General features: G+C 35.7%; 1 protein-coding gene across 2 annotated transcripts; it reads left to right on the top strand.

Annotated features, from left to right (window-relative positions):
• The first annotated feature begins 486 nt into the window (after nucleotides 1-486).
• On the top strand, nucleotides 487-5,118 carry LOC127086622 (transcription factor TGA9). 2 transcript variants are annotated; one of them, XM_051027408.1, is made up of 13 exons: nucleotides 487-817; nucleotides 905-1,009; nucleotides 1,092-1,180; nucleotides 1,537-1,613; nucleotides 1,845-2,099; nucleotides 2,787-2,831; nucleotides 2,914-2,973; nucleotides 3,088-3,165; nucleotides 3,265-3,313; nucleotides 3,571-3,842; nucleotides 3,944-4,165; nucleotides 4,574-4,716; nucleotides 4,828-5,118. In XM_051027408.1, exons 2-13 carry the CDS (start codon nucleotides 933-935, stop codon nucleotides 4,913-4,915), a joined length of 1,455 nt encoding a protein of 484 aa, XP_050883365.1. In that variant the 5' UTR covers nucleotides 487-817; nucleotides 905-932; the 3' UTR covers nucleotides 4,916-5,118. The 2 variants fall into 2 exon arrangements, with proteins under 2 accessions (XP_050883365.1, XP_050883366.1); XM_051027409.1 differs by lacking the exons at nucleotides 487-817; nucleotides 905-1,009; nucleotides 1,092-1,180 and adding an exon at nucleotides 1,230-1,445.
• The last annotated feature ends 19,893 nt before the right edge of the window (nucleotides 5,119-25,011 follow it).

The following is a 25,011-nucleotide window of genomic DNA, read 5'->3' as shown; positions in this document are numbered from 1 at the left end:
ATTCTAGTAATGTTTTGGTTGAAACGGTATGAGCCTAAGTTTTTTGTTTCTATCTCTAACAAAACCAACTTTATCTTTCTATTTTTTCTCTTTTTTCTTTGCCAACTTCAATGAGAAAGAAAACTCAAGTTGAACTCATACTGAATTTATTGTGTTCCAATTTCCCAGATGAAAAATACATGAGTAAAGTTTTTAATTTTTTTTTGTTTTACTTGAATATTTTTACAAAGTACAATATTTAGCCCCACAAAAAGAACCAATAAGAAAATTCAGGCGGTTACAAGAGAGAGAAAGTGGAGTACTAGTCAATGATTCTAGTGGGTTCCTGTAACAGACCCCACAGGTTCAATTTTATAATAAATAATGTAATAATAAATATTTGTTTTTATTGAATATTTAATTTTAATTTAAAATTTTTAAAATCAAATCAACTTTTCTGAGAACTTATTGATTAATTTTAATTTATTTATTTGAGCCACCATTAAAGCCCCACAAGTCCAAAATGATGCAGAGACAATATCTTGTGTGCCAAAGAATGAGTTTTTTTGTTAATACTAAATATATTCAACTAGGGACAGTGTGTGTGATATAGACTAATCAATAAGGTTTCTTCGTAGAGAAGGAGAAAAGAAATTGATACAGACACCCCCCATGATAGATTAAAAAAAAAGTTGTTAAGAGGATCATATCTGAAGAAAAAGACTGAACCCTCTTTCTGTCACACCCTACAACTTTTCTTTGCTTCTCTTATATCCTTTTTCTTTATTCAATTCTAATTATTCATCACTCTTACAATTCCAAAAAATATATCTATAAGGTAAGCTTTACACATGGCATCATATATCATTAATTACACTAACTATATATAATAGGTGTAATATATCATGATCCTTTTGTTTTATAGGAAATGAGAATGGTCTAAAATTATTTGCATGGATTCAACTCAACATCATCAACATGTCCCTTATGGAGTTCATCATAGGATTAACAACTCTTCATCAAGCTTAATGTAATAACTCTTGGTTAATTAATTTGTGTGTTTGTTAATAAAAAAGTAGTACTGTTTCATTGTTTTTTTGTTTGTTTGTTAGGAATGAAGGATCTGGTTTTGATTTTGGGGAGCTAGAAGAAGCAATAGTTCTGCAAGGAGTTAAGAGTAGAAATGATGAAACAAAAGCATGTAAGTTTTTCCTTTTGTATCAAATAAAACTTTTTCTGACATGAGATAAGCATAACCAACTCTTTCTAAAAGCAAAGAGAAAGAAAAAAATAAAGCAATGGTTTGAATATTTCTAAAGAATGCATAGATAGGAGTTTTACCATTTCCAATACCATAATGATTCTGAGGCAATAGACATGGGAACCTCATTTTCCTTTTACATCATTTTACTGACTCCATAACTGTTGATAAAGTTATTAGATTAGCTTCTTCTTTCTTCAAAAAAGTAGTAATTTTAATTATTAATTTGCTGAAAAATTTTATAGGCTTTTATTTTTGTTGATCCTCTCAGATTTTTCTTTTGTGATTCTTTTCAGCTTTTTTCACAGCCAGACCTTCTGCTACACTGGAAATGTTCCCTTCTTGGCCAATGAGATTCCATCAAACCTCAATAGTAATACTCTTTCTTTGACCAATCTATTTTAGTTATGCTTCTTATTACTTCAATACTTCAATGTTTGGTATCACGGATGGCTTTACCAAAATCCTCTGTGATATCAAACATGTATATCTATATATATTCTTTTAAACTCTTGTCGTTTCGATTCGTTTAAAAAATAATTTAGATATTATTAGACAATTTTTTTTTATTTTTGAGAGAAATTATTTGTATGAATAATTACAGGGAGGAAACAAATCAGGAGGGGAAAGTAGTGATTCAGCACTATCAAGCAAAAATGAGAATCCTTTTGAAGAAGAATCACCATTAAGTTGTAAAAAAGGAACTTCATTTTCATCTGATAAAAATAATAATAATCATAATCAGATTTTCGATGAACAGAATCCTCAGCTACAACAACAACAGAAGATGGTAGCAAATGATGGTATGAGAACAACCTCTTCATCACAGAATCAATCAGCAGAAGCAGGGAAAGAAAAGGTTAAAGTGTTAATAAACTAATAATCACTTAACTCAGTGTTCTCTTTTTCCATATCCCCAAAACTAAGGGAAAGTTTAGTCTTTCTTTATTACTACTGTTTTGAATCTGTACTATCTCTTTGCATATATCTTGTTCAAATAAAAACAGCACAGATCCCAACAGATTTCAGAAAATCAAAAGAACACAGAGTTTTCCTGATTCCTGAACGATTTTCTGACATGAAAACATGATAGAGAGAGAGAGAAAGAAGGATATTATGTTATGTTGTACTAACAAAAAAACAAAGGGAGAATCTTTTCGGTACTTATCAGTTTTTTTTTTCACATTAAAAAGCGACCCTCTTCTCTTAATTTAGCGAAAACTTGTGTTTCTCTCTCACAAGTCAAATTTGGAGTGAGTATTTTGAAATCTAAAACAAAAACTCACACACACAGAAAAATGTCTGAAAATGATGCCTTTTGCTATCCATATCACATAGAAGATGATTGCGTTTCTCTTGAAAAATGGTCTAATGGACTTCAAAATTCTGAAATGCTACAAAGAAATTCAGTGAGAAAACTCTAATATCATCCATTCCATCTTTTTTTCTTGATTGAACTTAAAAGTGTAGCATTTTTGTTCTACACTTGAAATTTGTGTTTATCTTTTGGACAAAATTTTTGAATCTTTTTTACTTTGAGTTGCAGAAAAAGGGAGGTGGTTCCACATCAGATAAGCCACTTGATGCAAAGGTTTTAATTTTCTTTCTTTTTGTCTCTTTTATGGTTCTGTGTATTTTTTTGAGCTAAGTCAAAAAATTTGTACTGTCCTTAGACATTGAGACGTTTAGCACAAAACAGGGAAGCTGCAAGGAAAAGTCGTCTTAGGAAAAAGGTTTGTGTGTCCTATATATACATATAGATATACATATATAGTTCTAGAAAATAGAAATATATAGAAAGTAAAAATGAAAAATATTGAAAATATTCATTGCATTTTTTTTTACAGGCGTATGTTCAGCAACTAGAGTCAAGTAGATTAAAGCTTACACAATTGGAACAAGACCTTCAAAGAGCACGATCTCAGGTTCTAAATTCAAATATTGTTATAGAATATATAGTTTTTATAAGAAAAAAATATTTTTTTTTACTGATTATTTACTAGTATTTAACCTTTGATTTAAAGGGTATGTTCATGGATTGGAATGGTGGTGTTGGTGGCAATATTAGCTCTGGTGAGTTTTTTTCTTTTTTTCTTTTTAATTTGACAAGTAAAAGTCAAAACATGATTTTGGGTGCACATTTCAAAATCTGTGTGAATAAATAACTCGTGTTTGAATTATATAAAATATAGAATAGTCCAATGTTTGATATTATAATTTAATGTTGAAAAGTAAGAGCTTATCTAAATGTACTAATATTAAAAAAAAAATGTCATTTTCCAATATATATATATATATATAATAAAGTATATATGATATTGAATATATAGGAGGTGCAATGTTTGACATGGAATATGGAAGATGGTTAGAAGATGACAACCGTTTATTAACGGAGTTAAGAAACGGATTACAAACGGCTTTAACAGAAAATGAAATGAGAGTAATGGTGGATGGGTATTTATGTCATTATGATCAAATATTTAGAGTGAAAGGAATCACTGCAAAAACAGATGTGTTTCATCTTATCAATGGCATGTGGACTTCTCAAGCTGAACGTTGCTTCCTTTGGATTGGTGGCTTTAGACCCTCCGAAATGATCACGGTTAGTACAACACTGACATCAGAAACACGACACTGACACTTATTAGTTAGCATCAAGATTGATAATAATGAAAATGTGTTGATTAATGTTGATTATGATAGATGTTGATTCAACAATTGGAACCACTAGCTGAGCAGCAAATAATGGGAATGTATGGACTGAGACATTCTACACAGCAAGCAGAGGAAGCTCTCTCTCAAGGACTTGATCAGTTGCAACAATCTCTTGTTGACACCATTGCTGGAGGACCACTTGTTGACGGTGTTCAACAAATGGTCGTCGCCATGGGCAAGCTCTCTAACCTCGAAGGATTTCTTCGTCAGGTTGGTATATTAACCGATCGCAAAATTTAATTGATATACACGAACGTGATTTGTTCTTAATAATATTTGTATTAAATGTAACTACATATGTTGATATTTAATTTCCTCCACCACTACTTTGATGTCAAGTCAATCTTTCCAATTATGCTGCGGATATCATGATACTTTAGTTTATTTAAAGAATTTACTTTGCTACAAATTGTTCAATCATGTTTCTCAAAAAGCTTGATGTAATATTTCCATCTTAAAATGTTTCATTCAAAAGTTGGTTTATGAAAGTGATTATCATCATCATCATCATCATGCTTAGTATACATTTATACTACAGTACTATATTATATTTAAAAATACAATTTCTCAATTTTATTCTAACATAACCATTAACTTATTCATGTTTTGCAATTGAAGGCTGATTATTTGAGGCAACAAACTCTTCACCAACTTTGTCGATTACTTACACTTCGTCAAGCTGCGCGTTCTTTTCTTGTTATCGGAGAATATTACGGTCGACTTCGAGCTCTTAGTTCTCTTTGGGCATCAAGACCACGAGAGTAAGTTAAATCTACTCTAAATCATATGTTTAACATTAATTATTTCGAAAAAGCTTCTTAATTATGCTTATTTTTTCTTATTAATTATCTTTCTTATGGGATATTGAACAGGACCATGATGAGTGATGATAACTCATGCCAAACAACCACAGACATGCAAATGGTTCAACCTTCTCAGGATCATTTCTCAAGTTTCTGATTATATGTGGATTTTGTTGGGTGCTGCTTTAGAAAATGCCAGTTGTTATTTAGAAAAAAAATTATTTATTTATTTTTATTTTCGATTCTCTGCTTATGGTGCCTTTATGTTTTATTGTAAATGTAAATTGAGCTTTATGTGCATGGTGGTGAGGAAGCTCTCTAACTTTAGCTAAAGAGAAATAGAGAAACAGTTTATGAAAAGGTGCCTGCTAGAGATAGATAAAGCATCCATAAAATATAATCTTGCAGTTAAACTTTAGTTATCAAACTTTTGAATTCTTAACACTTTTTGATGATATTTTATTAAAAAATTCATTCATTGATTAAAAAGTTTAATTAGTGACAAAAATTAATGACAAAAAAGGTGGTCACAAATTGAGTGAATAGGGAGAGGGAGATCAAAAAGAGCAACCACTTCAAGCATAATATCAATCATTTATAATTGAAAATAATGGATGTTTGTTTGATACATCTGATGAGACTTGGGTTAAGCTAAATTGTGGGTTTGTATTGTTTAAAAAAATTGTTTTTTTTATAGGTTTTTATAATTGAGAATTTTTTAATACATTTTATATATTATTTATGCATCACACGATAATATTAAAATGTTCATAGATTTCAGATGTGTATCTTGAGACACATCCATTACATACAATCTACGTCATTCTGAATGACGCCCTATTATTTGTTTTTTTGAAAATCGGAGATGTATCACCTGGATCTGTCAGTAGATGCATTTCTGTAACTATGCACAATAGTATCAACGACAGAAACCAATAACTTGTAATTTGACAAAATAAAATTTCCAATCATAACATAAAATCAGCATTACAAAGACGATTTCAACATAAAACGCAACATTACACTTCAATATCCAGGTGGACACTTCAACATCTTCACAATATCTTCGACCGATCTTTAAATCGTCACTTCCAACTCGAGCAAAACTTTTGTTTCGAAATGAAAAAATATATTCCACATAGCCCTTACATCTGCATTTGTCTTGAGCTCAAACTTTCGTCTGGATGTCGTGCTGGAGAATGAGACATTGGCGACAAAGCAAATGATGTTTATTCGTGACATTTGAGATATTTTTTATTTGTGTGAAATAAAAAATAAGAGCACCTTAATTTATAGAAGTTGTAGACAAATGTGGACCTCACAAAATCTAGCATGCTGACTTCAGAGATACATCTCCGTTTTTGCACCCTATTATCTTGTTTCGGAGATACATCTTCGGAATCTCTCCTAAACAGACATAAAATATAACCTACTTGATGACTTTGTTTGGCAAATGAAAAAATATTTTGGCAAAGATATAAATATATTAAAATATTAAGAAATTGAATAAATTACACTTTATTAATATTAAGACACAATTACATACACTTATTTGTCTGGCTAAAAAGAAAATTAAAATGAATCAAAATATTTGTCACCTGCTAAATCTATAGGTGGTACCCCCTTTGACTTTTGTGCATTTGATTATCTTTCAATGTTGCTCAATTTCTCGAACTATTGCATCATTTCCATAAAATGGTTTGACCAAGTCTCAACTTTTGTTGTTGAATGAGTTGCCCACTCCGACGATGTAATTGGTATATGGCATCCTGGTTTCAAGTAAACTTGAACGAAATTCCGTGATTTTGAAAGCCACCCAATACACATAATGCGATCTTTTGGATTTTGAGATGGGGCAGTGCGGAGTGGGAACAAGGTTTTTGAAAAATTGTATCGTGTAAGATCAATACAAACTTTATCATATGCACATGATATGAGGTGACCCATTTTAGGGAAGCACATCCATTTACCCTCTGGTGCCGATCCACTAAGGCAAGGAACAAGAGACTCATAAATTGCATCAAAGTTTTCTTTCATTCCGTAAAGTTGTGTGTATGATTGTTTATGAGTTCTTAACTCATAGATAAGTTGATGGAGGACAAATGTATGTGTTTGTGCATAAAACTCTTTAGTGTAAGAGTTTACTATACCATTCCATGCATTCATTATTTTTTGCACAACCACACTCGCCTTCACCATTTTCCCATCTTCAAACTCTATATGTATCGTCCCTACAATAGGTTTAACCCGACTTCTCACATTCTTTGTTATGTGATACCTACAAAGTAATACATAAGAAGTAAGAAATACTTTTTCAACTGAGTTCATCAAGGAGGTATCGTGGTCTCTAACTATCACTTTAGGCATCTCTTCTTAGTCCTTCAACATTTTCTGACACACTTCTAAAGCTCAAATAAGATTCTCCTCTTTTTCGCTCTCTAGAAATGCAAACCTGGTAGAATAGGTATTCTTAGTAGAGGTAACACCAACCATCTCTAATAATGAAAGTTTGTACTTATTGGTCCTGTATGTTGAATCAATTATGAGCACAATAGGAAACGCATTGAACAACTTGATGAAATCAGGATGAGTCAAAAATATATCTCTAATGGTAACTCCATCCTCGCACTTTCAGTACCCAGACACATAACGGTTGTCATCTAACAGTTTTAAGAGTTGTTGCATTTCATTTCTATCCCTCATCAGCGCCTTGTTATTTTGGTACTGAATATTGTACACTTGCTTGATATTTGAGATATTTTTGGGTCTTTTACATTTCAAAGTTGCAATAAATATTTTTTGATTGAACCAAATTCAATATCATATCACCAACATATTCCTTCTCTTTTGGTATCAGACGACACACAATTGGATTGCCAACTAACTTTTCACACAAGTCATGGTTATGTAAACCACATATGACATTAAATATCAATTTATTGGTTGCCAACATATAACCACACAACTTAAAGGGACACTCACATTTTCTTGAGTCGGTGTCGTCTCGTCTAAAATTCCGGAGAGGAGGTCTACATTCCCGGCTTCTTTCGCATGTGATTGTCACAAAATCACATCTTCTATCTGAACCATTATTGGACCTTCCGACTACCACACCAAATCCCAGTTTAGAGGTCTCCGTACGAATTCATTAAAGCATGTGATCACAAAATTCAACTATTGCTCATTTTTAAATTGGTTGCCAATATCTACTGCCTTCACAACAACACCTTCTTTGACATTCAGAGACACAACTTGTTTGGGGAAAACATCGGGAGTCACCATATCTAATAAAAACAATTACCACAGAACAGTAAATAAGTGCTAATTTTGTAAACAGAGTTGAAAAAATAAACACAGACATATACCAAAAATGTTTTTTCGGATGAGTTCATACTCGTTTCGATAATTTATCTCCGGAATAAACACATATTTTTTAGACAAAAAACAAAATTGATGTGTTCAATGAGGCTTGAAATAAATAATCTTTACCTGGAATCACAACTTCTTTTACTCCCTTTGATGTGATGAAATATAAGATTGAAGATTCGGAGTGAAAATGTGGATTGAGAATAAAAGTGTTTTTGGTGAGGACTTTGAGTGGAAAATAAGTATGGTTGTATGATCATGCAACTCATCATTTTATCAACTTATTCCGTAGATGCATCTCTGGAAATATCTGACATATAAAGGTGACATAAATTTTCAAAATCCTATCTCAAACCTCTGAAGATGCATCTCCATAAACTCCACTAGGTTGATCAACTATCAATATATTTTTCGAAAATACCTAGAGATGCATCTCAGAATTTTTTTTAGTATTCATCTAGGGTGACACTCATTTGGTGCACTATAACGTTGGTGTATGGTGCGTTTGGTGTTGGTGTAAGCCCTAGAGGCCAATACTTTTGGTACTTGTATCGAATTATTTATTAATAATAAAAGGCTTTTTCTTTATTACGTTTGTTTAATAAAGTCCCTAGAATAGCTAGTCTGTTTAATGTATCAAGTATGACTTAATCATGAGATCACATTAAACATAAGGACACTATTCTTAAAGTATCCGTAGTCGAGCTTTAGTGTGAAGTGGGATAACATTAAAGCATTAAGACTATTATGTTTGTAGACTGATGATCACATCTCATGGATCATGGATAAAGAGTTATCAAGTCTTAAACATAGGTATGAATATTAGGAGTAATATTTATACCGGATTGACCCGCTATGAGAATACTATATAGAAAGTTATGCAAAGTGTCATAAGTTATTCTCATGGTGATAATAGTGTATTCCACTCTTCGACCTGAAACCACTATGGATCCTAGATGTAGAGTCGAGTGCTTTATTGCTGATCCAACGTTGTCCGTAACTGGATAACCATAAAGACAGTTAATGGGTACTCCATAAAGCATGCTGAGGGACATGAGTGTCCTAGATGGAATTTGCCTATCCTGCGTAACAGGATAAATGTCTATGGGCCCAATATTGAACTGAACAAGGATGACACGGTCTATGCCTTGTGTTCAATATAGACATAAGGGCAAAAGGGTAATTATACACATAATTATTATCACAGAAGGAATTGTCAGATCACATGACATTTTCGTGTCTTGGATAACAGTGATGTGTTGCTAGATACCGCTCACTGTTTATTATATTAAATGTGTGATTTAATATAATTGTCAACGTCGCGAAAACCTACAGGGTCACACACAAAGGACGGATTGATGAGAGATAGAGTAACTAAGGAATACCGTAAGGTACAGTGCCCTTAAGTGAATTATAGAACATCGTAAGGTACGGTGTACTTGAGTAGAATACGAAATATGGTAAGGTACCATGGGCTTAAGTGATTTTGGGCATATTATAAGATATGGGCCAAAATACACTTAAGTGGGCTTTTAGCTTGAAGCCCACACAAGTGGTTCTATAAATAGAACCCTTGTGCAGAAGCAAAAATTTGCGGTTGCATTATTTTCGTTTTCTATCACTCTCTCTCTCTCTCACTCAAAGCCTTCATTCGTACCAGCTAGCACTGAGATTGAAGGAACCCGTTCGTGTGGACTGAGTAGAGACGTTGTCATCGTTCAACGTTCGTGATCACTCCGTGGATCTGCATCAAAGGTTTTGATTGTCACAAGAGATTTGCACCAAAGGTTTCGATCATCACAAGAGGTAAATATTCTATCACTGATCATGACCATTCGTAAGGATCTCTAAAGGAGAAAATTTTTATTTCCGCTGCGTTTTGGACCGTAATTCTCCTTCAGTGGTATCAGAGCCACTTACGAAACCATGACTCGGATAGCTGTTTACTTTCTGTATTAATATGATTAAAAGACAGAATGAATCAATTAATTAATCGGGTAATTAAATTTGGCATCATGAGTGTACGAGTTGGATGATTGATGTTGACTATGCTTCGGAATCCGACATTAGTATGGTGAAGCAGCGATACATCGATCGTCCATAGGTTACGCAATTGAGACCGATCAACTTATATATGATATAAGTAATCCTAATGCAAAATACGGTATATGTGATATACTGTTTCTGTTTCGTTCATTCGAACACTAAATGATTGTTTTCCTTTGAGCGATCAATGGTCATTTGCTTCGGAATCCGACATTAGTATGGTGAAGCAATGACCTGTTGATCAATCATACTGAATTAACAATCGAGGTGTGTTTGACGGTCTGAAATTGGCGCATTAGGGTTGGTGACGGCGCAAGGGTTGTGCCGTCAAGGAGTTCTGAAGTTAGGGCTTTTTGGAAGAGGTTCGTAGACTGTTTCAAAGTCCTATTAGTTTGGCCGCGTGAAGTTCGTGTGACGAGCGTAACAGGCGTAACAAACTGGATGCGTGACGGTCGTAACACGCCCATGACGGTCGTCACACTCACATTGCCTGTGACGGTCGCCACACGCCTGTGACGGTCGTCACACTCCCAGAGTCAAAATTTTGGGGTTCCTGTTTTGTGACTACGCAAGGGTTGTGTTCATGCAAAACAATGTCCATTTCAAATGAATTGTTCATTAAAATTTTGGACAGGGGGGCTGCCCCTTTACCCCGTCCGCTGATCGGTCAGCGGAACCCCCGGCTAACTCTGCGTAGTGTGATCGGTCGCCAAAATTTAATTTGGTTTTAATTAATTAAAGGAATTAAAATTTAATAATAACAATGTGTTTATTATTATTGCCTTGTGGTGATCAGTTATGGCCTTAGTCTTTCTTTACTTTGTTTTGGGTTTTTTAAATACGACCTGCGTGTCGTGCCTCTCGTTTTGATCTCTTAATGTAACTTCTTTTCTCATCTCAAACCCTCGTATGTAAAACGAGTTTCTTCTGGAATGTAATACTGTGAAGAAAGAGAAAAAGACAATGTTATGAAGAAAGAGAAGAATTCAAGATCAAAGGAGGACAACCTTGAAGATCTTGCTTGGAGAAGCTTAGAGAAGAATTCAATACTAAAGGAGGACAACCTTGAAGATCTTACTTGGAGAAGCTTAGATCGTTATTAGGTTAGCTTAGGTTCTCTCATTGGCTTGGGAGAACAATTGTGCTAGGGGCCATAACTGTTTCATTGTGTATGTATGTTGATGCATGTGAATGTATGTTGATGCATATGAGAGACGATTTATATGATAAATAAGCCGGTGAGATCATAACAATTGCAATTCCCTCAAACTAAAATATTAAGTTTATGCTTTCCAAGTTTTAGCACTCATCAAGACTAGTATCGGATAATGTAGGTTTCGCCAAAGCGAGGTGCATGTTCTATATTAGTAAGGTGCGATGGGATAATTGTAATATCCAACTGCTAAAACAATGGGTCAAACTTAACTAAACAAATTATGATGATATTATATATGTTTGCTTTCCAAGTTTTAGCACTCATCAAAACTAGTATCGGATAATGTAGGTTTCGCCAAAGCGAGGTGCATGTTCTATATTAGTAAGGTGCGATGGGATAATTGTAATATCCAACTGCTAAGACAATGGGTCAAACTTAATTATAATAATATCATATATGTTTTAGAAGCAAGAGTTGGGAATGATCCATATGATGGATTCGAATAAGGAGTTATTCACCCAACTGAAATTTTCGAGAGTTGTATGAGATACAACTGGAAGGAGTTCCTACCTAAATAACCTAGTTTTGTGTAATCCGCCTACGCGGACTTAGAACGAAGTGAAATATGGATCTCGACCCACTAGAAAATCTTCCAACGGGATTTTCCGAATCAAATGATGAGGGTCATTTGTTTTGAGTAAAATAGTGGGAGCATATTTGATTAAAGGCCTAATTAAATATGTCAATGATACTTATATTTTCTTAATCCTTATGTAGATAACCATGACAGCAAACACCTCTAACAACATCTTGCGATCAATCCTTGACAAGGAAAAATTGTCTGGGACAAATTTTCTGGATTGACACCGAAACCTGAGGATTGTCCTCAAACATGATAAAAAGCTGTATGTCTTGGAGACACCTGTTCCTGAAGAGGAACCTCCTAGTTCTGCACCTAAGGCAGAAAGAGATGCTTATAAGAAGCATGTCGATGATGCCAATGAAACTGCTTGTCTCATGCTAGCTACCATGAACTCAGAATTGCAAAAGCAACATGAGAACATGTCAGCGTTCGATATGATCGAACACCTGAAGTTGCTCTATCAAGAGCAAGCAAGGCATGAGAGGTTTGAAGTTTCAAAAGCCCTTTTTCAAAGCAAGTTAGCTGAGGGAGCCCCTGTAAGTCCCCATGTGCTCAAGATGATTGGGTATGTGGAAAACCTTGAAAGGTTGGGTTTTCCCCTTGGAAAGGAACTTGCGACTGATTTGATCTTGCAATCGTTGCCAGAAAGATTCAGTCAATTTGTCCTAAATTTCAACATGAATGATATGGATAAATCTCTTCCTGAACTGCTAGGCATGTTGAGAACGGCTGAGCAGAATCTGAAGACAAAAGGGAAGTCCATTCTGATGATCAGAAATGGAAAGAGACAGAACAAAAGGCCTACCAAGCAGGGTGATAAAGGGAAAGGCAAGGAAGTTGCCAAACCCAGACCCACTGTTGCTGCTTTGAAGCCTAGAGGAGGCATAGCAAAGGCAGGCACCTGCTTCCATTGCGGTAAGACCGGACACTGGAAGAGAAACTGCCCAAAGTACCTGGAAGATACGAAGAATGGAGTAGAGACTTCAACTTCAGGTATTTTTGTTATTGAAATAAATTTATCTACTTCTGCATCATGGATATTAGATACTGGATGCGGTTCTCACATTTGTACAAATGTGCAGGGGCTAAAAAGAAGTAGAGATTTGGCAAAAGGTGAAGTTGACCTACGAGTTGGCAATGGAGCAAAGGTTGCTGCTTTAGCCGTAGGAACTTATGTATTAACTTTATCTAGTGGTTTAATAATTCAGTTAGAGAACTGTTATTATGTACCTGCAATTAGCAGGAATATTATTTCCATTTCTTGTTTGGACAAGTTTGGTTTTTCATTTATAATAAAGAACAATTGTTGCTCAATTTATTTGAATGATATATTCTATGCTACTGCACAAATGAGCAATGGACTGTATGTCCTTGATCTCGAAATGCCTATATATAACATTAATACTAAAAGGATGAAACTTAACGAGTTAAATCCAGCTTACCTTTGGCATTGTCGATTAGGCCACATAAATGAGAAACGCATTTCCAAACTCCATAAAGATGGACTCTTGGACTCTTTTGATTATGAATCATATGAGACATGCAGATCTTGTTTAATTGGAAAGATGACAAAGTCTCCATTCACAGGAAAAGGTGAAAGAGCTAATGATCTTTTGGCCCTCATACATACTGATGTATGTGGACCACTGAACATACCAGCCAGAGGAGGTTTTCAGTACTTCATCACATTCACTGATGATTTCAGTAGATATGGTTATGTGTATTTAATGAAACACAAATCAGAGTCCTTTGAAAAGTTCAAGGAATTCAAGAATGAAGTACAAAACCAACTAGGTAAGAATATTAAAACTCTTCGATCAGATCGAGGTGGTGAGTATTTAAGCCTAGAGTTTGATGACCATCTGAAAGAGTGTGGGATCCTATCCCAACTTACTCCTCCTGGAACACCCCAATGGAATGGTGTATCTGAGAGAAGAAATCGAACCCTGTTAGACATGGTCCGATCCATGATGAGTCACGCCGATCTTCCAAACTCCTTTTGGGGACATGCACTATTGACAGCAGCTTACACACTTAACCGTGTTCCATCCAAAAAGGTTGAGAAGACACCATATGAGATATGGAGTGGTAAGAAACCACATATGTATTACATGAAGATTTGGGGTTGCGAGGTTTATGTGAAACGACAAATTTCAACTAAGCTTGAGCCCAAATCTGACAAATGCTTATTTGTGGGGTATCCTAAAGAAACAAAAGGATATTACTTCTACAATCCTTCTGAGGGCAAAGTGTTTGTCGCTCGAACTGGAGTTTTCCTAGAAAAGGATTTTATTTCCAAAGGAACCAGTGGGAGGAAAGTAGAGCTTGAAGAAATTCAAGAATCACAAAGCATAGATACACCTATGGAGGAATTAGAGCAGGAAACACAAGAAGTTGTGGAAGAGCAACCTGCTCAAGTAGAACAAGACCAGCATAGGTCAAGCAGGATACGTCAACTACCTGAGAGATATGGATATCTCATAACTGATCAAGGTGATGTATTACTCATGGATCAAGATGAGCCTGTGACCTACCAAGAGGCCATAACTGGTCCCGAGTCTGAGAAGTGGCTAGAAGCCATGAAATCTGAAATGGATTCCATGTACACAAACCAAGTTTGGACCTTGGTAGAGCCTCCTGTAGGAGTTAACCCTATAGGATGCAAGTGGGTCTTTAAAAAGAAGACTGACATGGATGGTAAGGTACATACCTATAAGGCAAGACTGGTTGCAAAAGGATATAAACAAATTCATGGGATTGACTATGATGAAACCTTTTCACCAGTTGCAATGCTTAAATCTGTTCGGATTTTACTTGCCATCGCTGCATATCATGATTATGAAATATGGCAGATGGATGTCAAAACTGCTTTCCTTAATGGAAATCTTCTTGAGGATGTGTACATGACACAGCCTGAAGGATTTGACATACCAGAGGAAGCCCAAAAGATATGTAAGTTACAAAGATCAATCTATGGATTGAAGCAAGCTTCCAGAAGCTGGAATCTTCGTTTTGATGAAACAGTAAAACAATATGGATTCATCAAGAACGAAGATGAGCCTTGTGTCTACAAGAAGGTTAGTGGGAGCATGATCGTTTTCCTGGTATTATATGTAGATGACATATTACTCATTGGAAACGATATCCCTACCCTACAACAAGCAAAGTCTTGGGTGGGGAAATGCTTATCTATGAAGGACCTAGGTGAAGCAGCCTATATATTAGGAATCAGAATCTATAGAGATAGATCATAAAATGCTTGGCCTAAGTCAGAGTACATAGACAAAGTGCTGAGACGCTTTAATATGAATGATTCCAATGGTTATGTGTTTTGCTGAAATGGTGGCACTGTGAGTTTGAAAAGTTCAAAGTAAGATACAGTTGCTGATTCTACAACCGAGGCCGAGTATATTGCTGCCTCAAGTGCAGCAAGGGAAGCTGTTTGGATCAAAAAGTTCATTAGTGAACTTGGCATAGTTCCTAGCATTGTGGATCCCATTGGTCTCTACTATGATAACAATGGTGCTATCGCACAAGCTAAGGAGCCTAGATCTCACCAACGATCCAAACACATACTTAGGCGTTATCATCTCATTCGAGAGATAATAGATAGAGGAGATGTGAAAATATGCAGAGTACCTACACTTGACAATATTGCTGACCCACTGACAAAGCCTCTTGCGCAGCAGAAGCATGATGGCCATACTAGATCTATGGGTATTAAGGGTATGCCTGATTGGCTCTAGTGCTAGTGGGAGATTGTTGATGTAAGCCCTAGAGGCCAATACTTTTGGTACTTGTATCGAATTATTTATTAATAATAAAAGGCTTTTTCTTTATTACGTTTGTTTAATAAAGTCCCTAGAATAGCTAGTCTGTTTAATGTATCAAGTATGACTTAATCATGAGATCACATTAAACATAAGGACACTATTCTTAAAGTATCCGTAGTCGAGCTTTAGTGTGAAGTGGGATAACATTAAAGCATTAAGACTATTATGTTTGTAGACTGATGATCACATCTCATGGATCATGGATAAAGAGTTATCAAGTCTTAAACATAGGTATGAATATTAGGAGTAATATTTATACCGGATTGACCCGCTATGAGAATACTATATAGAAAGTTATGCAAAGTGTCATAAGTTATTCTCATGGTGATAATAGTGTATTCCACTCTTCGACCTGAAACCACTATGGATCCTAGATGTAGAGTCGAGTGCTTTATTGCTGATCCAACGTTGTCCGTAACTGGATAACCATAAAGACAGTTAATGGGTACTCCACAAAGCATGCTGAGGGACATGAGTGTCCTAGATGGAATTTGCCCATCCTGCGTAACAGGATAAATGTCTATGGGTCCAATATTGAACTGAACAAGGATGACACGGTCTATGCCTTGTGTTCAATATAGACATAAGGGCAAAAGGGTAATTATACACATAATTATTATCACAGAAGGAATTGTCAGATCACATGACATTTTCGTGTCTTGGATAGCAGTGATGTGTTGCTAGATACCGCTCACTGTTTATTATATTAAATGTGTGATTTAATATAATTGCCAACGTCGCGAAAACCTACAGGGTCACACACAAAGGACGGATTGATGAGAGATAGAGTAACTAAGGAATACCGTAAGGTACAGTGCCCTTAAGTGAATTATAGAACATCGTAAGGTACGGTGTACTTGAGTAGAATACGAAATATGGTAAGGTACCATGGGCTTAAGTGATTTTGGGCATATTATAAGATATGGGCCAAAATACACTTAAGTGGGCTTTTAGCTTGAAGCCCACACAAGTGGTTCTATAAATAGAACCCTTGTGCAGAAGCAAAAATTTGCGGTTGCATTATTTTCGTTTTCTATCACTCTCTCTCTCTCACTCAAAGCCTTCATTCGTACCAGCTAGCACTGAGATTGAAGGAACCCGTTCGTGTGGACTGAGTAGAGACGTTGTCATCGTTCAACGTTCGTGATCGCTCCGTGGATCTGCATCAAAGGTTTTGATTGTCACAAGAGATCTGCACCAAAGGTTTCGATCATCACAAGAGGTAAATATTCTATCACTGATCATGACCATTCGTAAGGATCTCTAAAGGAGAAATTTTTTATTTCCGCTGCGTTTTGGACCGCAATTCTCCTTCATTTGGAGATGCATATACTAAATCTGAGGGACAATTTTGGTTTTCTATATGGTGTTTTTACAACCTATAGGGTGTCATAAGAAATTCTCTAATAATTGTGGAATCATTTGTATTAAAAAAAGAAAGAAATGAATTATTACGTTAAAAATTGGACGAGAGATTGAATTTGTGAGATATTTGTGTCTCTAAATATAAAATTTCTAGTGTCTTTCCTCTTCTCTAATTAAAAAAAGGTTATTACATTGTATTTATAAGTGTTTCATATCATCCAAAACCCAAGACCGACCATTATGCGTCGGTCAGAAGTCCAATAGCATGAGGTCTATTACCTACCTTACTCTTCTAGAACTAAGGTATAAACACCTTCATAAAGGGTTCTAAGGTGCACAGTCTCAAACCTCCACTTTCACTACCTTCAATCTTCAACCCTAACCTGACTTGGACGTTGGAGTGCTACATATGTAGATACCCCCTCCCTAGGTCCACTATATCGGGGACGACAACACCCTTAACAACATTTCATCAACACTGATACATATGGTTAAGGAAGCAGCGTGATTGCAACCTCTGGTCCATGGTGTCACTACAATGTAGTGCATCATAAGCTATGTTTCTCCGTGGTTTTTGCAATTATCATCATTTTTGGTTCCGCAACAGAACAATGTCGCCATTTGTGGGAATTGACTTCTGATTCCTACAACTTCCATGATTTCACATTCAATTCTCATATCCGAGCTTCGAAGAGATATCCGACGAAAAAAATAGAATTTTCACGAAGCCGGAATCTCATATATGAGTCGTTGGATCCATTGAACTCCGATCCAACAACGAGCAAACGGTCATGTCGATTGCATGACACCTCGAAATAACGCCAATGGAAGCCTCAGATCTAGACTCATTCCGGGGACGCCCAAGTTGATTGGGGGCATCAACCTCAAATGCTAGGGGAAGCCGGTCGGGGCACACTCTTAGATCTGGTTTTGGATTCGCAAGTCCAAGGTTGGTTAGGGTCCATGACACCCTCTGCCGAGAAAAATCATGGCTCTAATCTCACCCATGTAATACCCCAAAATTTACCCTACATTTTTTCCTAGAAGCATGGGATTATGTTTCACACTTCATTAGCATCATACTAGGTCATACTCATTGCATACTGCATTAATGACTTGGGAATCAGGTTTTGATTGATCACTCCTTAACAGAAGGAGCCCACACAAAGCAAGATTGAGGATTGGACTTCATTCTCTAATTATACAAGTCTCAAAGGTCTCAGGGGGCTCCAAGTGTCTTATTATGGTCCTCAGTTCATCAGTGAAGGATTCAGAGCTATCACAGTGTTCATCTGGATTTAATCAGGAAATTAGGGTTTCATGGCTACCTACAACAGGCAATGCTTGGTTGGAAGTAGAGGAGCTTATACATGTCATGATTGGATAGGCATCTTGGCCTAGGAAGATTCACAATTATCTCATAAGGATCCATTGGCAAGCAGTGCAATCAGTTCCCGATCAATTTTGCCCTAAAATTAGGGTTTGGTTTAAAATCAGTTTATTTCTGATTCTTTGGGTGAAACTCTTTTCCATGGCCCTCCATATGTCCACAAGGGTCTACATACAAAAAATCATCTTTTTATTTGAGCCAGAGGTGCTTCAATTGATCATTGGAATCGAGAATCACACAGTTTGGGAAAAGTCAACTGTAGGGCCAGAAAAGTCAACTCCTGACTTTTTGAGAGTGGAATCTCAAAATCCATGTCTAGGGGAGCCTACATGTGAAATTTGATCAAGGTTGGATCATGGATTCATCATTTAATCAGGAATTGGAAAAGTTACTTAATTTGGAAATGGTTGACTTTCCATTTAGGGCAAGTTTTCATGATTTTTACACTCACTTTAAGCCCATTTTCCATCAAGATAAAAGCTCAATTTGAAAATTTCTCCAACATGAAAGTTGTTCCTCTTGTTCCAAGCGTTCTAGAAATATAAAGTTTGCTCCATTTGGATCAAAATTGAGAAAGTTATGCTTAGTCAAAGTGGCTAATTTTCTTGCACTTCAAGGCACCAATTGAAAATGTTTTCTTCACAACAATTGTACCTTGCCATGTCCTCTTTCACCTCCTTTCGGAATCATCTCATTTGGATCCATGGTTTGAGAGATGCACTCACTTAAAGTTGGCACCATGACTTGATTTTCTAGGCAGATTTTAGGCCAAACTTGCCCAACCAGTTTTGCATGGTGTGACCTGAACTTGAGGCCCATTTTTCACCTTCTTCCACTCATCATTTCCACTCATGCTCAACATGAAAGATGACATACTCCATGATATCTTGCTACTGTTTGCATCATCTCATCATTTGGTGACTTGATCGTCAAGTTACATGGCCACAAAGTCATCATCTTGAAATGAATTCCAAGCTATGCTGCAGCCCGACCAAGCAATGTTACAACCCATGTTTTTCTGCTTTCCTCATTTGGCCATGCATTGTATTTCCACTCACTTAAGTTTTTGCCAAAATAAGTAACTTGCTCATACACCTCACCTTGCACCATTTGCTCACATCATGGACAAGTCATTTCTGAGCCCATTAAGAATGTTAGACCCACATATTTAAGAGCTAAAAAACCTTAAACCTGAAAGGTGGCTGTGAATTTTCGAGCAAGGCAAGGAGCATTAGAGATCAATTTTCATTTCTCATCAAGCTCTTGATTTGAGGTTCTTGAAGCACCAAGAAGGAAGCATCATTTTCTTCCATTCTCTCCACAATCAAGAGGCTGTGGACCTAACTTTCACTAGGTAACCCTCTTACTCCTCTTCCATGGCCATGTATTGATATATCCATGCTCATCATCATGCTGTTTACCATGCTCATCTTCATGCTTGTTGCCATGCCAATCATGTGCTCATACTTACTGTTGAAGTCCTCAGTATGAGGCATTGTTCATGTTGCTGATTTATGTTTTTGATTTCTGCTCATATCCGTGGCCATGATGACATCTTGTTGACAATATTTCTCCATGATTAAGTTACCATTTTACCTAAAATAAGTTACCATGTTAATCTTCACATTTCATGCTGCAGATCTGGGCTTTATTTCATGTCATTTTGTGCATTATAGTGCTCGTATTCTTGAGTGGAAGTTTGGAAAAAATCACTGTATTTTCGCGTGTTCTTGCATGGCATGGCTAGGGTTTCAGGTTTAATGAGGAAGACGACCACGTGTCGTCTTATGAACCATTGGATCTATTGCTCATGTTTTAATCGTGGTCGCCCGTTATTATTTTGTCTTTTAGTGAAGTAAAGTACATGTGACCGGTTGATAATGTTCACATGATTTATTTTTATTAAAACGTTATTTCATTAAGTGTCACACCCAAATTATTATTGTTTGGACTGTGGGCCTTTTCCATCTGCTTTTGACACCCCACGCTCAAGGCCCATCAACACTAATCCATCTCTTTTCATTTTCTTTTTTAATTCACATTTATTTTCTGTTTTGATTTTAATTGATATAAAATATTTTCTTTGTCCATAAAATTACCCAAAAATATTTTCCATATTTCTTGATGCCTTATTTAATTTTATTTAATTTTTATTTTCGTATTTATTTAATATTGATATTTTATTTTAATTATTTATTCCAAGTGGTCCATTTTAGCATACATTTTACTCTTGATTTTATTTTCATAACTTAGAATTATTTTTAGCTTCTGACTTTTGGGATGAAGGTTGACCACTGTCCCATGGTCAACCTGACTTTTTCTTGAATTTTTATTTCACTTTTTTCAATTTATTCTTGATTTATTTTTAACCTAGTTTGGTTGGTGGACTTCTAGTTTGACCTCTGTTTTATTTTAATTAATTCATGCACTAATTTTCATTATATTTGAAATAATTTTGGGGGATGATTATGTCCTGACCCCACCTTATTTAGTTTAATTTTTCATAATTTTCTTGATTAATTTGCTATTTATTCTTGTTTTATCTTTAACCTAGTCTTGTTGGTTGACTTTTAGTTTGACTTCTATTTTATTTTAATTAATTCATGCATTAATTTTTATTATTTTTAAAATCTTTTTGGGGTATGATGATGTCCTGACCCTACCTTACTTAATTTAATTTTTCATAATTTTCTTGATTAATTTTCTATTTATTTGATATTTATTAAGTTGGCTCAAATTTTCAGTTGACTTCTTTATGATTGATGTTTGACTTAGGGATTGCTTATGGCAATTGAAGAGATCTTTTGATCCTCCCTTGTTCATCTCATAGGCCATGTATTAGAGGCATTTTATCTTGATTTTATTTGGTCCTTACCTCATTTCCTGATTTAATTATTTCAGTGGACCTTTTTGTGCATCTTTTCATCTGTCTGATTCATCTGTTATCTGTTATACTTGTTTCTTTCATCCATGCTTACTATTGCTTGATTGTTTAACATGTTCATACTTCCCATGCCTTGTTTAATGCTCTTTTATTTCATTCTTTGATTCTTGGCTTTGGTATATACTTGTTTACTTATCTGATTTGATTGATAATTGTTGCCTACTTGTATGATGATTGAGGCATATATTCTTATTGTTTGATTGCCATGAACCATCCCTATTCATAACAAATGTACCCCTATCCCATAAAGTGTATAATATTTATTCTTTAATTCTTTATTCATCTGTTAATACAAGAATTAAAACGAACTTCCGATAATCATTTCAAAACAAGATCAAAAGCTCGATCCAACGTCGAGTAATTATTTTCAAAACTTAACAGAACCAGCACGCATTCATCCATTCTCTTGTAAGTCGATCGCCTCAGGCATCGCCATCTACCTGTAAGTCGATTGCTTCGTGCATCGACATCTACCTGTAAGTCGATTGCCTCAGGCATCGCCATCTACCCTTATCCGTGGCTCCTCTCCTTGCTCCATCCGTCGACTCTCGTTCCGTTTAGGTAGCACCCATTAGGTAGAACCCTTTGTATGATAACATAGGTAGAATTCCCTTATTCTTTGCATGTCAACATTAGGTAGATGTTCCCCTCTGTAAATCCTAACACATAGGTCCACATTGCATGACAACTCTAGGGCAGAGCTTCCCCATTTTTAGACCTTCCGTGCGTCTCCGATCTTGTGGCATGTCAACTCGTTCTATTGCAAAGAGGTAATTGCCTAAGACTCGATTCAGCGAGCTGTGACACCTACTGCTAGGACGTTGAACACATTGCCCACTTTCCTTTGACACAGCTGGTGTCCTCTTTTGTAAGTTCATGTTCAGATGGCAATCCTTAACCCCTAGTTGGGTGAACTACGACAACTCTGATTCTCATGTTCAGATGAGATACGTAGGCACGAGATGCGATGTCTTTCCGAGTTTGACTGATGACTAACAACTAATCCTTGCTTGCTTTCGCCCTTGCTGCGATTCTTTTCTCTCGCCCTCGTTGCGATCGAGACCTTCCCTTTCTCTTGTCCTAGTTGCAATCGAGACCCTTGTTCCCGAGGTTAGCCGAACTGCGACAACTCTGATTCTCATGTTCAGATGAGATACGTAGGCACGAGATGCGATGTCTTGCCGAGTTTTGACTGACGAGTAATAACTAATCCTTGCTTGCTTTCGCCCTTGCTGCGATTCTTTTTCTCTCGCCCTCATTGCGATCGAGACTTTCCCTTTCTCTTGCCCTAGTTCCAATCAAGACCCGTGTTCCCGTAGTTAGCTGAACTACGTTTTGCTCTGATTCTCATTCCAGATGAGATACGTAGGCATAAGACGCGATGTCTTACCGAGCACACTTCTCTTTAACCCATAGGTAGCCGAGCTACGAAGACTCTGATTCTCATGTTCAAATGAGATACGTAGGCAATGGATGCGACATCCTTGCGAGTCATTTTCTTTTGACCTTCCTTTAGCAGATAGTACCTTAGATATACCTACACCCTTTAGACTAGAACAATAAGAGTGGATCCCGTAGAGTACTACGGATGCGTAGGGGTGCTAATACCTTCCCTTCGCATAATCGACTCCCGAACCCCTAGATTTGGTTGCGAGACCTTGTCTTTTCCTCTCTTCAGGTTTTCTTCGATCGTTTCCTTTCCCTCCTTTGGGATAAATAACGAACGGTGGCGACTCTTTTGTTGTTTTTTTTCGCAGTTGCGACAACCCAACACACCTTTAACTAGATCTTACCAAAATTTGAGGAGAAAATACAACCCAAACGTGAGTGAGAATTGTAACACCCCAAAATTTGGTTAAATTATTTAATCAGATTATGTCGTATTTTATTTAATTAATTGGTATTTGGTGTGCTCTTAATTAAATATATATATATATATATATATATATATATATATATATATATATATATATATATATATATATATATATATATATATATATATATATATATATATATATATATATATATATATATATATATATATATATATATATATATATATATATATATATATATTGAGTTGTATGTGTTTATGGGAGATTGGTGTGGTGTAGTGAGAGGCTTGGTAGGATGGTAGAAAGATAAGAATAATTAAAATAATTAGAATTATAGTTATTTTGATTAATTAATTAAAATAATTAGAAAAGGGGTTTTTTTGGATGGAAAACAATAAATTAGATACGATTAGGGAAATGGTGAATAAAAGGAGAAAATTTGGGCCTTAATGTAATTTTTAAGAGATTAAAAATTAGATTATAGATAAATAGTGGTTAGTAGAGTTTTTGGAGAAAAAGAGTACGTGAAAACATAATTTGGAGAAAAGAGGTAGGGGTAAGGCTAGGGCTTGAAGAGAGAAGAAAAACCTTGAGCAATTATGAGTTTTCGCAAGGAATCTAAGATAAGGGGATAGAAAGGGCTTTCTCTATGAGTGTATAACATGAAGGTAGATAAGATAGGTCCTTACTCTCTTTAGGGATTTTATGATTTGCTTGTGAAATATTGTTGATGTGTGTAATTATGGAATTTGATGATTAAAGATGCATTCATCTGGTTATTGTTGCATTGACATGTATGGACATGCATCATTGTATCGTGTCATCGAAAGAGGCATGTTTGCTAGTTCACAATAGGGGACTAGTGATATGTACTAAGCTCATAAGGGGTCTTAAAGCTCAGAAAGGGGGCTCATGAGTTTATAAGGGACCCCCCGTTCAAGAGAGAACCAAATGTTGAGTTTGTACCACATGTGTGAATGTCACGTTGTGTCGTGAATCACATTATATATATGTTAGCATATTATTATGAATGGGTGTGAGATTATGGTGATGTTGGTTGTGTATTGAATGTATGTTGTTTTTCATGTTTCTCTACCTTCACATTCTTTACATTATTCATATTGAATTTTGTTTCTCACCCCTTTGCGGAATGTTGTCCACCATGGATATCTTACAGATACTCAGAAGTAAAGTTGTTGGTGTTCGAAGAAGGTGGCTTGTGGAGCTACTCTTTGTTTTTAGTTTTTGTTTTATCGCTATTAGTGGTTTTAGTGATATGATCTTGTAACATTGGGAATGGAGAATTTTTTATGTTTTGAAATAATGTAGTTTTTCGTGTTTAAAAGTTTAATACTTTATTTATGGAGTTAAAAATGAAGTTGTTTGATGTGTTTTTCCACTGCATATTAGTAATTGTTGAAAAGTGTTTTGGGGGTGTCGTTGGTGACACCTTAAGTTGTCGAATTAACCTTTTTATATAAGTTTCGAGGTTTAAGGTGTTACAAGGACAGAAAGATCCATCTTTTTCCCTGGGATCGTTCCTCAATTCACCTTGAAATACTTGAACCTTGATTTTACTTAGAGACAATGAGTTGATCTGAGAGTGGATTACATTTGCAGGTTCATCCATAAGGTTGATTCACCTAAAGCCAAGATCTTGGTTATTAAGCTT

This window comes from Lathyrus oleraceus, chromosome 5 (assembly GCF_024323335.1).
Source record: "Lathyrus oleraceus cultivar Zhongwan6 chromosome 5, CAAS_Psat_ZW6_1.0, whole genome shotgun sequence".
Lineage (NCBI taxonomy): Eukaryota > Viridiplantae > Streptophyta > Magnoliopsida > Fabales > Fabaceae > Lathyrus > Lathyrus oleraceus.
This window is presented reverse-complemented; position numbering and strand designations above follow the sequence as displayed.